At 37.5% G+C, this 15,364-nt stretch overlaps 1 protein-coding gene across 4 annotated transcripts in view; it reads right to left on the bottom strand.

Moving 5' to 3' along the window:
• The window catches only part of UPF2 (UPF2 regulator of nonsense mediated mRNA decay), a 61,815-nt gene that overhangs the window by 42,621 nt on the left and 3,830 nt on the right, over positions 1-15,364 (bottom strand). For 2 of the 4 annotated variants that reach the window (XM_027460618.3, XM_021270952.4), the window contains 6 exons: positions 13,376-13,755; positions 11,578-12,357; positions 6,683-6,843; positions 5,518-5,715; positions 3,525-3,674; positions 1,504-1,566 (listed from right to left, as the gene is read on the bottom strand). In XM_027460618.3, the coding sequence (XP_027316419.1) occupies positions 1,504-1,566; positions 3,525-3,674; positions 5,518-5,715; positions 6,683-6,843; positions 11,578-12,357; positions 13,376-13,737 (1,714 nt within the window). In that variant the 5' untranslated portion in view covers positions 13,738-13,755. Of the gene's footprint in view, positions 1-1,503; positions 1,567-3,524; positions 3,675-5,517; positions 5,716-6,682; positions 6,844-11,577; positions 12,358-13,375; positions 13,756-15,364 lie in introns of those variants that run through there. The other 2 variants (XM_021270953.4, XM_021270964.4) reach the window with 1 other exon arrangement.

Below are 15,364 nucleotides of genomic sequence, written 5' to 3' on the forward strand. Positions count from 1 at the left end.
TTCAGTTCAAGGACTTGCAGCAACAAACAGGAGTGCCCAGGAGGTACTTGAAAGGAAAACACAGACAGACTTCAAAAAGCAGGGTATGGGTGGGGGGAGAAATTGCATCCAAAAAACACCCTACAAAAAAAACAATAAAAAGTTCTTTATCTTACTGTGTAGTCTGTAAAGACAAACTTGCAAAGACTGAAGCTCCTTTTTCAAGGTACTGAAAGGCAAAGAGAGAACTAAGATGCTGCGTTGTAAGATGGCTTTTCTTGTTTTTGGAAATGGATGGGAACTGAGCTTAGGTAGACAAAAAATGAGAATTGTTCCAATGAACATTTTCAGCTACCCTGTTTTAAATGTGCTACAGATTAAAGCAGCTGCCATTGTCTCTTCTCTTCCATAGAAATCAAGTTGCAAGAGCAAGAGAAGAGTTCATTAAGAAAGGAGGGAAAAAAGAAAAAAATGAAGATTTTCCAGATGCTCAGACAAAAGAGGTTTCTCAAGTTTTAATGTTTAATGGAACTGACTCTCACGATATGGAGTTCACTAGGATGAATGCAGGAGAGCTCTTGATCCAGACAGATTTTACTAGCAATTTTTTTTTAAAGATAGATGTTTTTCCTTCTAGATATTTACAGCTATACCTTCCTGTCTCCTTTGAACGGTCCTATCTTCCCCTTCTCCCACTACTACTATTTGTTGCCTTGTTTCACTTTTCTGTTCAAACTGACTCTGTGCCCTTGAAAAGTGACTTGGATGGGTGAGGACTTCTATTTTATTTTAAGATAATCTTTCAGAAGGCCCTAATACCACATTCAATTTCAACATTTCCCAGATATATCTATTCCTTCACTAGTTTCCCCACCCACCCCCCGACTAGAATCTACAGATATTCTCCCATCATATTTCTGCATTTCTTTCTCATTGCAGTACCTGCTTATGTTCTAAGTGGAAAGGATTTTTTGTAGTACCTTAAGTATGACTTAAGACTGAAATAATATTAATCAAGAATTTGACAGCGATAGGAAAAGGTCAGGGCTTCCTTCTTTAGGGCAAACAACTATTCTAAGTATGCAATTCATGAAAAAATGAGTTCTGCTCTTGCTTCTCACTTTGATCCTATGAGTTCCGGTCTCTCATTACCACATTTTAAGATTGTGCATAGAATGTAATCTCATAAGTCATCCAGTTCCACAAGGTGTTTTAATGAGTGTGTGTATGTACATTGCTTTAATTCCTGCTCTTCCGATAGGAGTTTTCCCAGCTCTCTTAACAGTGTAGCAAGTAACAGGGTTGAGAATTAGCACTCACCTTTCTACATGTTCTCTCTGTTGCTGACTAACCTTACAAAAACTGAGGCTAGATTGTATGTATTAACACCAGAGTGCCCCTGCTCCCAATACACTTGAAGGTTTCCACCCAGGCCATTCCTCACTTAACATCTTTGTCTCCATTCACACATCTTCATTTTTTCCCCATTTTCTCTTCTCTTTTAAGAACAACCTCAAAACTCACTTCTTTCAGCTTGTTTTCCGTCACTACTGTCAGCTCCGGTGCTATCTGCTCCCTCTCTCTTGCCTGAGCATATTGAAAATAAGAAAATTAAGATTCACTCAAAGTTAACACAATAGAGAAACAAAATTCATTACCTGAATTCCTGGTAAACAATCCTCTTCAACTAGCAACATCAACTTCCCTCTTACATGTCATTATCTTAAATTTAGCTGACAATAGACCCCAACTTCAGGAAAGAAGTGCAGAAATAAGCATAGAAATGCTGTGAAGGATGCTAGATCAGGACAAATTTGCTTGGAAAATGCACGCTTTGGAAAAACACCTTATCTCCCTCATATTTGGGCATGGAAGAAAAGACTGAAGAGAAGCTAGCCACCAGAAGGAAATGCAGAAGTAACAAAAGACACAGTATCAACTGACTGGACTGTCTACCTTATTTAACTTATTTTCCTTCATTTTTTCCCCTCTAATTTAGCTTACTGCCTCTAGCAATGAAACCCACACTCAAAGATTATCACTTCAGATTATCACTTCAGCCAAGAACACTTATTTTTAATAGTGTCATAATAGAATGGTTTCAATCTTTGCTGGCTTTCCACAAAATATTACTAACTTACTCAAACACAGATGCACAAAATATGAAAATGTAGAGCTATGTTTTGTAGCTGAAGGACACCTAGTTTTCCTTAATGTCAAACTTCAGTAAATGTTACTCGGGAGAGATGGAAAAAAAATCTACTTACTCACTAAATAGAAACATCGGAGCTTGAAACATCTAAGTTCAGATTTCTCTTAATTCTGTATATCTGGTGCTACCTAGTAAGAGCATCAGAATGCCACAAAAAAAAAATCACTGTTTCTTTACATGTTTTGAGTAACAATATATGCTGCTAACTTTTCAGCCCAGTTTTCTAGCAGAAAAAGGATTCAGTGGTCACATTTTCCTTTCCATCATAAACCTCTGAAGTCACCTGTCAGTAACCGAAATTTGACAAAGGTACAGGATTTGCAAGGAAGCTTATTTTCCATGTTTCATGAAAGAAAACTAATGAGCAAAGACAATCACAAAGCAGCAGTTCTCCACTAAGAAAAAGCCTACATTGTGAGCCAAATGACCTTACTTTCACATGGAAGAAAGTAAAAGACTTTCTTTCTGTTTAATGATAAAAATAACTTTAGTTCTAAGACATTTTAGATTAACTTTTCAGATGAGAGTATGCTTAACGCTCAATCAACTGCTTCTTTAAAAACAGGAACTAGTACTGACAGTTAATACTTTTAATGTGACAAAACGTGTCAGCTTTCTTGTTACGATCAACAGCATCATCAGTCCCTGCAGTGCCACTGTACATACTCAAACCAGCACCGCACCCTCTGGGAACTATTCAAAGACTGCATCTTCTATTTCTGCCCCCACTTCCTGCTTTTCCTCCCACACTTCTAGCATCTCGCTCTTGCATACTTGGCTTTGTCTTTACATTTGAGGTAGTCTTTATCCTCCTGTCAAGTCAAGACTTCCTTCAAAAATGACAAGATGGAAACATCCACATTCCTTTGTATCTCCACTGACTCAGTATTTTTGAGCTACCTAGCAGGCTACGACCAATCCTGAATGAACTGCTTCCAAGAACACTAAACTGATTCCAAGAGACCATCTGTGTATTTCCTGTTAGAAAGCTGGAACCAAGGCTCCTCACTGTTTTGAAATCCTTGACCAGATCATAACTCACTAAAGGTGAAAGTCCTGCAGCTTATTACAAACTTAATATCTTAACCAGTTTAATAAGCTGATCGTGTGACTACTCAGAGGAGCAGAACAGAAGAGAAATTGATTCCAAAGAAGAGGATATGGCGTAGGAAAACACTAAGAAAGTATTATACAGAATTACGCTGACCATTCTTCTCTCAGAAGGAGTTTGAAACAGTCCAGCTCTAGAGCTGCTTTATCTCATTTCTTTGAGCTTGTGAGGCTTTATAGACAAGTCAGGAAACAACAAAATACCTAAACCAATTCTTTTTACCTTGTTCATCAAGAAGCTTTTTTGTAAGATCTTCTGCCTCTTCTCCACAGTCTAATTCCAGGGGATCATCATTAATATCCAAATTCTCCAGCTCCAATTCCAAATCCTCACTCCCAGGTGCATCCTTATTATCTTTGGCATCTTTGGAATCTGTGTAGAAGTAGAAATACTAAATGTTTAGATACATGCAGACATGGTTAGAATACAGGTAGCCTCATGTTGGTAAATCTACGTTTCTTTAGTGCTGCCTTCTTTACCCCATTTCCTTTTAACAAGACTACCAAATTCTTGAGCCTATGACATCTCATCTGCTAGGTGTCAGTTGTTTGACATCCTTCATCTGGCTTCACCTGCATACTTGAAAACTGCAATTATTTATCCAGAGTGGGCTCTGATAAGAGCTGCCAGCAGTTTTACTGCTTTAATATGTTCTGAACTATACCCGAAACTTAAATGGACGACACACATGCATTCAAACACAGCAAGATATTTAGAAACATAGCCATCTAAATCCAAAAATTTTGGAAAAAGGTGAAACCATCACATGGAAAATACAAGCAAAACAACCTTGCATGCTGGCAAGGTCAGATAGAAAGACGGTATTCATTCACTGGGTTTTCAGAGGATACAGTGCAAACATTATTCAAAAAGAGACAGGTACAGACTAACTTAGAGTTTGCACTGCATATTCTTCATACCACACCTGATAACAAAATTGACAAAGCAAGGTAAGAGAGAAAGTGCTTCTCTCTTTACGCTTCTCAACAAAAAGTAACCTAAAAATGAACACAAAAATCAGAACCGCAAGAAAATACTAAAAAATGGATGTGCTATGTAGAAGATCAACTAATCTTACAATTGTTATTCCTGCAGGGGAGAGTGGGGAAGGTGAGGGAAGTTTGTGAATCTCTAGAAGATTCAGGAAGGAATAGCCATTATTTTTCTTGGACAATAAAACTAGTCTAATCTTTTTCCAAGACTGTCTCCAACATTTTGCAATCCTTTCAGGCCTCCTTCAGGCATCACTTGCAGATCACGCTTCATAAGTATTTTTTTTTTTTTAAATGTTATTTACCTTGAAAATCTTTTCAAACAAAACCATGACAGATTTGAAATAACACAAAGGTGATACAAAAATAGCAGACTCAAAGCAGGCAACCTATTTCAAGTCACAGACTTAATTCACTTTTGAATACGCCTCAGGAGGTCTCTAGTTCAATCCTCTACTCACAGTTGGTTTGAATACTGTGTTCACCCAATTGCTCAGGGATTTTTTTTTCTAGTTGTTTTGAAAATCTCTTGAAAAAGATTCCTGTCTTCCTGGGCAACCCGCTCCAACTCTTTACCCTCACATGGGACTTTTAGAAAGCAGAAATTCCAAAGACACTTGTGAGCTGGAAAGCTGAAATTCCACTCCTACTCACTGACCTACCATACATGTATCAGAAAACTACGTAGCCTGTGTCTTTGTTTACTTCCTCAATGCCAAAGCAGTGCTCTTATCTAAACGTGCATCTTCTATTATGCTTTGAGCCAGTGATCACAAATATCACTTTTATCCCATTATAAATGAAGCTCATCAATGCGTGGTTGAGACCCTAGGGTCTCATCAGAAGTGAAGAACCATCCAGTCCTTTTAATCCAACTTAATAACGAGACTGCCATCATTAACAATTTAGTGAAAGAACAAAGTGAACACTAACATTTTTCAAAGGTGGTAAACGTTCAGGTTTCACACAGAGTTAATATTTACTCACGTTGGTTAATCACCAATTCTTTAAAACCTAGAATTGCCTTAATTTTAAATTACATTTACTTTTTTGTCCTTAAATTCAGCTTGGATAATACCTATCCCACATAGCTGCTTCCCTAAAAATTCATCCAAACTGGTGGAATTTCCTGATGACCACAAATTTCATTACAGACTCATTACTTGAATCTATTTGGTTCCTCTGTTAAATGTGGTAAAACATGCTGTAGTTAAGTATTCTACCTCTTGATTCGTCCTTGCTGGAATCCTTGCTCTGGGAACATTTTTCATTATCTTTAAACAAGATTGCAGGCACAAAAGCCTTCAAGTCGATGAGGTTCTCGTAGAAGTTTCTAGCATCTTCATCTTCCCAAATACCCCCTTCCAGGTCATATTCTCCAGGCTTTCCTGGTGTGAAAATGTCAATACCGGGTCCATGTTCTACAGAAACGTGAAACCATGATAACGTTATTTATGCAGTCTTCTCACCCTAGCACAGGAGACACCTTTAAAGATTAAAAATACTTTTAGAACTATGTGAACCTGTTTATTACTGCCATTATTTTCTCTTTAATACATAAATATATACTTTAAGGTGCTTTTAATAACCCAATTTGAATATATCAATAAGCTATTTTAAATTCGGTATTGACAGAAAAAAAAACTAAAGGCAATACCTGAGTAAAAGTTAAATGAAGTAAAGACAATAGACACATTAAGTGGTATCAGAAAGGACAGTTAATAGACTTCAAGCAAATTAAGAAGATAATTGCTCTGAGAATGATGAACTGCACCCAACTGTATTCGAAGAACAAAGTTTAAAAAGCTTGCTTTTAAAGTTAAAGGCATTCAAGAAATACAGCTTTTTAAAGCTCAAGATCACTTCTGACAAATGTTACACTCATGATATCAACATCATCTCTTAATCTAAAACTTGAAATTCATTAAGGTGTTGAATAGCTTTGTAAATTAAATACTGTTTTCAGGAGGTCAGAGCCACCTAGTGACTTACCTGGCATAACACTATGTTTCTGCTCATAACATCATTGCACAAAATATACTCCAAATTCATTTTAGAACAATATTGGATTATAAAACTAATATACCATAATTTAAATATTTTTAAAAGTATATTAAATGGAACAACTTTGATTTTCCATTTATTCCTATATTACCTGAAACAATCTAAAGAGATAATTTACTGCAAATACACAGCATATACAATAGCCACAGTTGCATGTTACTTTAATAAAAACAGTATTATTTCTGTCTTTACACCTTAAGGGGGAAAACCTAAATCAAAATAAATGAAGGGGAAGAACACATCAGTAAGAGGGTTTTGTTAGCTTTCCCAGCACATCCAAGCCAGGTCCAGCATCTTGTTTACTTGCTGTAAAAGATGGCCTACCCTCAGGAGTTGGTTTGTCTTGGGGAAGGTCAGGCATATTCTCATCCAGAATATCAGCTAGAGACTGAGAATTGGCCAACAGTTTCTGATATGACATAGCAAATTCCTCATACTGCTTGTGCCGATCTTCACTCAGTTCTCCTTTGGAGTGCAGGATGCGCCTACAAAGATCAAACTTACAGTAAGACAACCTTTTTTCTTAAAATCTATTCAAGCTATGCTGAACCTCTACCAATTTCTCTACTACACAAAGCTAACCTTCCGAGAGAACTGTGCATAACCCAAATTAGACTGCCACAGCAAAAATTTGGTCAATGCTGTTTTTTCCCCCCAAACTATATTGAATTATTGAGTTCAATATAATTGAGCATAGCACAGTCACAGAAGTTCTGCCTTCAGGTAGCCTTTTCTTTGGATACTGATGAAAAATTTTTTTTTTTTTTTTTTTTTTAAATATGATTGTGCTGTAAGAGTACTACACGAGCGCATAGTGCTGGAAAGTAAAGCATTTGACTAACAAAAAAGCTGGATAAATGTTGCTTTACATCTCTAACAACATGATTGCTTGCTGTTCAAATAATTAAGTGGGGAATCATCAGGAAGAGGCTCAAAACAGTAGTACATGAAAGCAAGCCCGTAAGTTTCTCCAACAAGCCAAGTTATTTCAAAGCTATCAGTCCAAATTAAGATCTGCTTTATCACTTTACTTTGATTTATTTCCTAAGAAGCGCCCATACTAATTTCAAACTCTCTAATTTCAAATTGAAATCTGTTTTCAAAAGCAACTTGTGTTTGAAAGAGCATAAGAACTGTTGCTCAACACCTTATACCTGCTTTAAAAATGGTCTCACTTGTTTTTAAAGAGTAGAAAGTATAGTTCAAAACTACTGGCTTTTTTTTTTTTTTTAATAAAAGAGCATTATGTGCAAGTATTTACTTTTGTCTGCCTCTTTCTACAGCCAGTGGGTAGTGCATAAAATAAAACAAGTTCTCCTAAAATTCCAAGTAGTGTGCGACAACCATACTTTAAGACAGTCACAAAGGTTATCTGCAGCTTTCTGAAACTAACAATTGTTTGTTTTCAATTAAGGAAACAGCCATTATTAACCATTCCTTATTATTTGACTTACCAACAACACCCAAAAGGTATCTGCCAATCTTAAAATCTTACAAAATTCACCGAATCCACCTGACAAAAGGCAAGTCTTTGCCTCAACTTAAAAGGATTCCTTTTTATTCCCTATTGCATTTGGTTGCTCTGCTTCACTTCAACTTCTGAACTGAGGACATGGAAGTAACCCAAGTTTATCTATTATGTTGGAAAACACCAAAATCTGAATTCAATTTAACCAACTTTTATGGAGTAGCACAGCTTTTCTCCACATGTAAGTTCTTGTATTTTCTCTTTAATTTCTAACACAAAAGTCCTTAAAACATTTTTCCTTCAAGTTCCTTGGAAACTCAGAGACTATAAAGCAACTTTGATAAGCATCAGTAAGTTACCACCCATTTTATGTAATTTATTAAAAACAGCCAAAAAGCACACTGAGTAACAGGCTACTGGAGTTACAAATTTCTAAAGTCAATTTCAAGAAGAAATACAAATAACAAGCCTCTTACACAGTAGCACCCCTAGAGAAGCTAGGAATTCCAAATACCATAGATTTTAAGCAAGAAATCTTAAGAACTTTCAAGAGTTTAAACCAAAAATACAGAACAAGGCAATCTCTGCTAGCACAATGTCTGCTACCACAAAGCTTGCCCCAGAAGGCCAATGACTACATTAGTATCAGCCTTTTATTAAGCAATAAATAATATTCTTACCAACAGACCCAAACATTTTATACTATAAAAACTGTCTAACAGTCTAAGCAATGCAAATTCAGGGATATCCATCCTGGGGTTTTTAGTAGCAGGTTAAGAGTAAACAAAAGTCATCTTGGTTAACAGTACATTCATAGTGTGAGCAAGAAAATCCCTTGTGCCCCTTGGTACTGTAACCTAACACAGATGTCTTGCTAAAGAACAAGAAGCAGTAACAGCAGAAGTAGTTCTCTCTCTTGTCCCTCCTACAAAGGCACACCTCTATAATGTAAATTACCTGCTTCTGTAAAGGAGAACAGGAAAAAAAATCAAGTTAAAATTAGCACGGACAATTTTTGAAGTGCAGTAGTTCAGTTTGGATTAAGAAAGTGCCAATATGTAACCTTTCCATGGAGATGGCTATCTATTAGGTATATTTTAAATTTAAATATTTTTATATAAAAATATCACTATATATAATATGTATATTCTATATATTAAATATTTATATATATAAAAACAATAGTCTCCTAAACATGAACACTGAAACCCTGTGCTATTATAAAAACAAAAAAGCATAGCACTGTAACAACAGTAAAACTGCAGTCTAATTTCCCACTCAAACGTTAACAAATTCAAGCTAAAGCCTATCAATTGATCTTTAAAAAGCACAATTCATTTTTGCATCCAATCAGTATTACAGCAGAAGGTACTTTATCTATGTCTCTTTAGAATTTTGCAAAGTACCATGAGGATAGTTCATCAATCTTCTGTCTAGGTTAAGCACGTTTTAAGAAGTTTCTTCCATGCCTAACAACCACTTGTGAAAACTCCCACTAGAACTGGGCAAATCAAGTCGGCTCCTTCCAGCACAGATACAGCCTGCACAGTCCTTGCTGTGCTCTTAGCTCTGAAACCAGACAACTGTCAGGCTCTACCAAAGCACACCTCAAAGCAGTTTTCCTAACTACCCATTCACAGAAACCTTTATGGTTATATATTAAAGCATTATTGCTTTAATATATTAATATATGATATTAATTTTAACCAAGTGATGCATCAGACACAGGGTAGAATATTAATTCCCAATTAACTCAACGAGGTTGCACAGCTTGAATTATTTCACAGTGGCAGTTCCCCTCCTGACAGGTGAATTCAGGAAATGCTTACCTTACAACACAGCATAACCCAAACCTACAACTGGCTGCTGGGCACAAGAGGGAACAGCCCGCTCCCATTTCACTTCACCAGCTCTGGGTTAACAGTTGTTAAAAGCTGTTGTTAGCAGCAAAGTGGATTGGGTTTCCAATACACAGAGGGCTGTTTTTTTCCAACATGATTATAGCCTCTTTAAAAAGCACAATCATTTTTCAAAAATCCAATTTATGAAGATCTCTATAGCATTTCCAGGCTTCTTACCAGCCAAATTTCTGTCTTTGACCTCAAGCTTTACAAATCCATAGCACACAACTGCCAAGTGCATGTTATACACAACGTAAGGGAATAAAATTCAGCAGGAAAGCTTTTTTCCATGTTTCATTTCTTAAAGCTTATTCCCCAGCTTTTTTTCAAGCAGCTAAAATAAACGTTTAAAACTTCAGAGAGAGAAATAATTTTCACCCAGTGATAAATGATACTTCTTTGCATTCTTTCACCAAAGCAAAGCTTTGCACCTAAGTTTGTAGGGTAATTCAGAGTGGAAGGCACACGAAGAAGCCACCAGCTGAATCTCCTGTTCAAGGCAGGATCAATGAGGAGATCACACCAGCCTGCTCAGGGCTCCTCTCTTATTTCTTAAGATCTTTCAACATTTTTTCCCCTACTTAAATTCCTCTCATAAAGCCTCTGCAATGCTCATTCATTGAAACCCTAACCAGAACCAACATGACCTGAACCAATTATAGTTGTGAAAGTATAAAAGTTCATACTAATTATATTAAAAATAACAACGGCTGAGTCAATAATATCTTTATAATAAGGAAGTTGGAGAAGTAATGCTAGCTCAAAAGTCAGTTTATGCTCCCATGAAATACAACACTGAGCTGTTACCGGACAGGACTGCAGCACAACACCTATCAGCACGGCGGGACGAAGTTTAATGCTCTGATTTGGGAATGTTTGAGCACATTCTAAATGTACGTTTGGCTCTGTGCTGATGATCAGCATTTTAACTGAAACTTGTGTCTGCACAGGTTTCATTTCTTTCTACCTGGAATGCTCCCAGAAGGATATAGCTACTACCAGGTTCAAAGACCAGCAATTGGCTTTAGGCTGGCTCCAATAATGACATTTCATGATGCTTTAAAAAAAATAAAGCAGGTAATTATTTTAAAAACATATATGCTTGTAATAGAAATTATTCAGATCTTAAAGGTATGTATACTCACACCATTCAATATTCAATATTTAAATAATGTATATAAATATTAAACTGTAATGATGTTTACTAGTTTAATGTAATAATATTTAAATACTTTAACAATTTTATATTTATTTCGTATGCACATTTAGGAGGATTTGAATCAAATTGACTATGCCCTCAACATCTTAATATAGAATATTTGCACACAGAGTGTAAGGGACACCTTGTCAATCCAACCTCATCCTTCCTCCATACTCATTACCATTGACAAGACTGGTACGCTAAAAAAAAAAGAGTAAACAAGCCAAAGACTTTGTGGCATATGCTCCGTTAAACACGTGTGGGTGGAAAGGGAGGAATCAGATTGTGCCAACTGGAAAAGACTGTACCAGCTGGTAAATAAGCATTACTCTCAAGCTGCTATGGAAGCATCACCGAAAAGATAGAGTTAAGAGAATTAAAGCTCAAGGTCAACATCAATGATCTTTAAATATATTTATAGAGTCTGGGTTTTTTTGCTTAATCATTTAAGTGTTCAGAGGAAATTCAGACTTTAGGGTATACAGCATAATAATTTATATTCAATTCATAAATTAACAATTTATATGTCACTATCTTCCACACACCACTAACAGCCTCTTGTTTGGTGACAGATACTGCAACAAGCCTAGGCATTTCATAAATGAAATATATTTTCCTCCATAAATGAAAAGCAACATGTAAGTGTCACCTGTTTTGTCTTTCAATATTTTGTAGCTCCCTGTGGTCCCTTTTCAGATGTTTGGTCAAAGACGTAAAGTATTCCTTCAACAAATTCTGGAAGGGCTGTTGTTTCTCTGGGCTAATTATCTCACTAGGAGGAAAGCTCAAGTTAAACTTCTCTGCAACAGTTTTTACTTTCCTTGGTACCAAACCAGCAATGTCATCTCCACAGTGCCGACAAAAGCTGATAACCACAGAAACATGAGTGTGGGACTCTCGGTCAGCGTTAATAATATTTTTAAGCTGCTCATAGATTAAAGACAAACCTTCCTTGTCAGTGAAAATCCCAACTATTGTTAACTCTGCAATGAAACGCAAATCAGTTCTCAACTTAGTAATGTTGGGAGTCTTCTCTTCTTTCCTTGCTTCAAAATGTTTTTTCCAAGCCTGAAGTAACGAGGGAGCAAAATCAGCATAGCGCTGGTGAAAGAGGGAACACAAGTGCACAGCGCAGTTCACATCCGAGATTTTCAGTTTGGCTTCCACAATAGAAGCTACTGCTTCTGCAATGTATTTGCTTAAATTCAGGCTATTAAAATCATGGGACAAGGAGTCCCTTTGTTGCTCTGTAATGGTTTTTAGCTTCTTAACAAAAGCTGTGTTCTTCTTCAGACTGGAGTCTAGTCTGCTGAAGAAGTTTTCCTCGGGGCGATTGTCTGGTGCATTCTGGTTTTTGCTGCGAAGCTCTTTTCTTGCCTGATGGCGCTCCCAAGCCTCCTGATGGAGCTGATGTGCTTCCTCTTTTTCTCTACAAGAAAAAAAAAAAAAAAGAGTAACTTTTGTTACAGAGCCTTTCTTTCAGGTTATCCAGTTCAAAATCTTTCAGTAATGCTCAACTCAGTTTCTTTTAAGACTACCTTTTGGTATTTAACAAGTTAATCCTATAAAGCTAAAGCATCTGCTTCATGAACCACTGCTTAAGTTTACTGCTCCGAGAAACAAGTCCCACATGTTACAAAATGGAACAGCTCTACGCAGAACACATTAATCCCACCAGACTTGCAAAATATAAACATAAAACTCTATTTACTCCAGACTGAGGTAAAGTTATTACAGGGGAGGACAGAAAACTATTAACAGCTTATTGTTAAACAGGAATCTTTTCTCCCTAGACTATTGGAATTACACTGAGAATTTTAAGGAGGTGAAATACATCTGCCCCAATTAGAGTTTGGCTATGACACTGTCGTCCATCATTGAAAGTGACATACTTTACACACAAGAATGTCCAGAAACTTGTTTTTTTTGTTCTAAAGATGCTACCTTCAACACTGTAATACCTTTTGATATCACCCTGAGAAACATTATCTTGGTAAGATCACGTGCTGAAGTGCTAGGTTACGTTCCGTGTTTGCTCTCCAGATATCAATCAACTACGACAAAGTAAAAAAAAAAAAAAACAAAAAAAAAACACTGCAGCCACCACTCACAGCACATTTGCTCTCCTCACAGTTTTGGACTCCTGTATTCCCAATTTTAGACAGTAACACCTCTCCATCTCTTATTATATCACACAGGTGCTTTCAAACGATCATTGCATGGAGAACGCCATCAAAAACCAATACGAAAGACCAAAGTAACAAAGGTTAGAAGGTGAAAACTCAAAACTTCATAAAAATCAAAGCATGCTCACCCAGGCACGTACAATTTATAACACCACACACAACTTCCTATAACTCAAACAGTTTGTTTTTATAGTTCTGTCCCCATTCCTCATAGCAGGACTACAGCACCTGGCACAGTTAAGCCATTAAAACACAACCTACTTCAGCTGAGCAGCTGCTTCTTCTTGCTGACGTTTCACTTCCTCCTCTTGCTTCTTTTTCTCTTCCTCTTCAAGTTTCTTTTTTTCCTCCTCTTCTTTCTTCTTTTGCTCTTCTTCTGCCTTCACTTTATCATCATCTTTCTTCTTTCGCTCCTTGTCTTCTTTTTTTCTTTTATCCTCTTCCAGTTTTTTCTTTTTATCTTCGGGAACCTTTAAAGTCTCTCTCTTCACCCCAACCTTGACATCTTCTTTTGGCTTCTCCCTGGTGCTCACTGGTCGCCTTTCACCAAATTCTTTTTCTTTATTATTTAACGAAGATTCTTTTTCATCCATGCTTGCTGACTTTTTGCGCTCAGCTGGCATTGTGTTAACCGGGCAAACCTGCAGAATCAAAGAAAATAAGTACTTTTAACTTGCTGTTGATAAGTAAAGCAACTTGCACAGCCTGCCCATGCCTGTTTAATTCTTACAAAGGTGAGAATAAAACACATCAAAATAAATTACAGACTTAACCTAAGTTTTCTGGAACTATGGAATGCACGTAATGAAGGTAAGAACTAAGCACTTTATTACAGCCTTCCAAATTATAAAGCTTAGCTCAAGATAAGATGGAAAACACAACAATACTTTCCAAATCTAAATTATTACAATCGTTATCTGAACGTACTGTGAAGTTGTGTTCAGCACAAACTGTGAAGTAAAAACATTTGAAGTTTCTACAGCCTGAGAAATACGTTGTCTTGGAATATAACAAGAAAAAAAATCTGAAAAAAAATCCAAAACCGATGAAGGCAAAGTACCCTGAGTTCATAAATAAAAATACTTGATTCATCAGCATGCACCTGCATCTCACTAACATTTCCACACATCTAAAACCACCCTCTCTTCCCAAACCTCTATTTAGGATCACAGGATAGCACAGGTCAGATGAGACCTGAAGAGGTCCAACATCCTGCTCAAAGCAGGGTCAATTCTGAGGTCAGACAAGACTGCTCTACGCTCTATCCACTACAGCCCTACAATCCACACAGGGAGGAGGCTGTGCTGGACAACCTGCTCCAATGCTTGGCTGTCCTCATGGTGAAAGGGCATCCCTGCATTACCCTCCTTCCTCACTCCTCCCAAGATTTCCCCACTCATTGCAAGTTTCTGCACAGCACAAGTAGCAGCTGGGAGAGTGCTGTGCTGACTGAGCCTCCCTGCCACCAGGGCACACTGAAATGGAAACAGAAAGGCTACAGTTATCAGGAGTTAGCAAAGGCTCTGATTTGTGTTTCTACTCATTACTTTTTTCCCCTAAATGATCTGCAGAAGCTTTATCATCTTTAGGGTTTCTTGCACTTTAAGCCGTAGATGCATTTGGCAAAGGATCCAAAACCCAACATACATTGAAGAAGAAAGTACAGAGAATAATTGAGACTGGAAGGAAACTCCAGAGGTCACTGAGTTCAACTCCCTGCTCAAAAGGGGTCAAGATCATGGACGTGTCTCGTTAAGTTTGGAGCAGCTCCAAGAACGGAGATGCCAACGGCCCCTCCAGGCCCCTGCTTCCGTACCGAACATCCACACTGGAAAAGCTTTTCTTAATATCATCCTTGAATTTCCTATGCCCCAATTCATGTACCCTTCTTCTCATCCTATTCCCATACAGCTTTAAGAAGAACCCGGCTCCATCTTTTCCATTCTGTCCCACCAGGTAGCTGCAACAGTAACAAGAGCTCCCCTTCTCTTCTTACAGACCCAGCTCTCCCTGCATGCCCTGGTCTCCTGCCGATCCTGGGGGCTGGCTGCAGCGTGTGGACACCTTTGGTGGCACAGAGAGCCCGCAGCTGGACATGGTGCCCACGTGCGATCGTGCAAGTACCAAACCCAAGGCCAAGTACCAAACACAGAACCACCCCAGCCTGATTTACTTCACACTAAATTCCTGTCTTCAAACAAAAATCTATCATCAGCTTTATTTTGTTCATCTCCAAGCTCTTTCGTTTGA

The sequence above is a fragment of the Anas platyrhynchos genome, chromosome 1, assembly GCF_047663525.1.
Source record: "Anas platyrhynchos isolate ZD024472 breed Pekin duck chromosome 1, IASCAAS_PekinDuck_T2T, whole genome shotgun sequence".
Classification (NCBI taxonomy): Eukaryota; Metazoa; Chordata; class Aves; order Anseriformes; family Anatidae; genus Anas; species Anas platyrhynchos.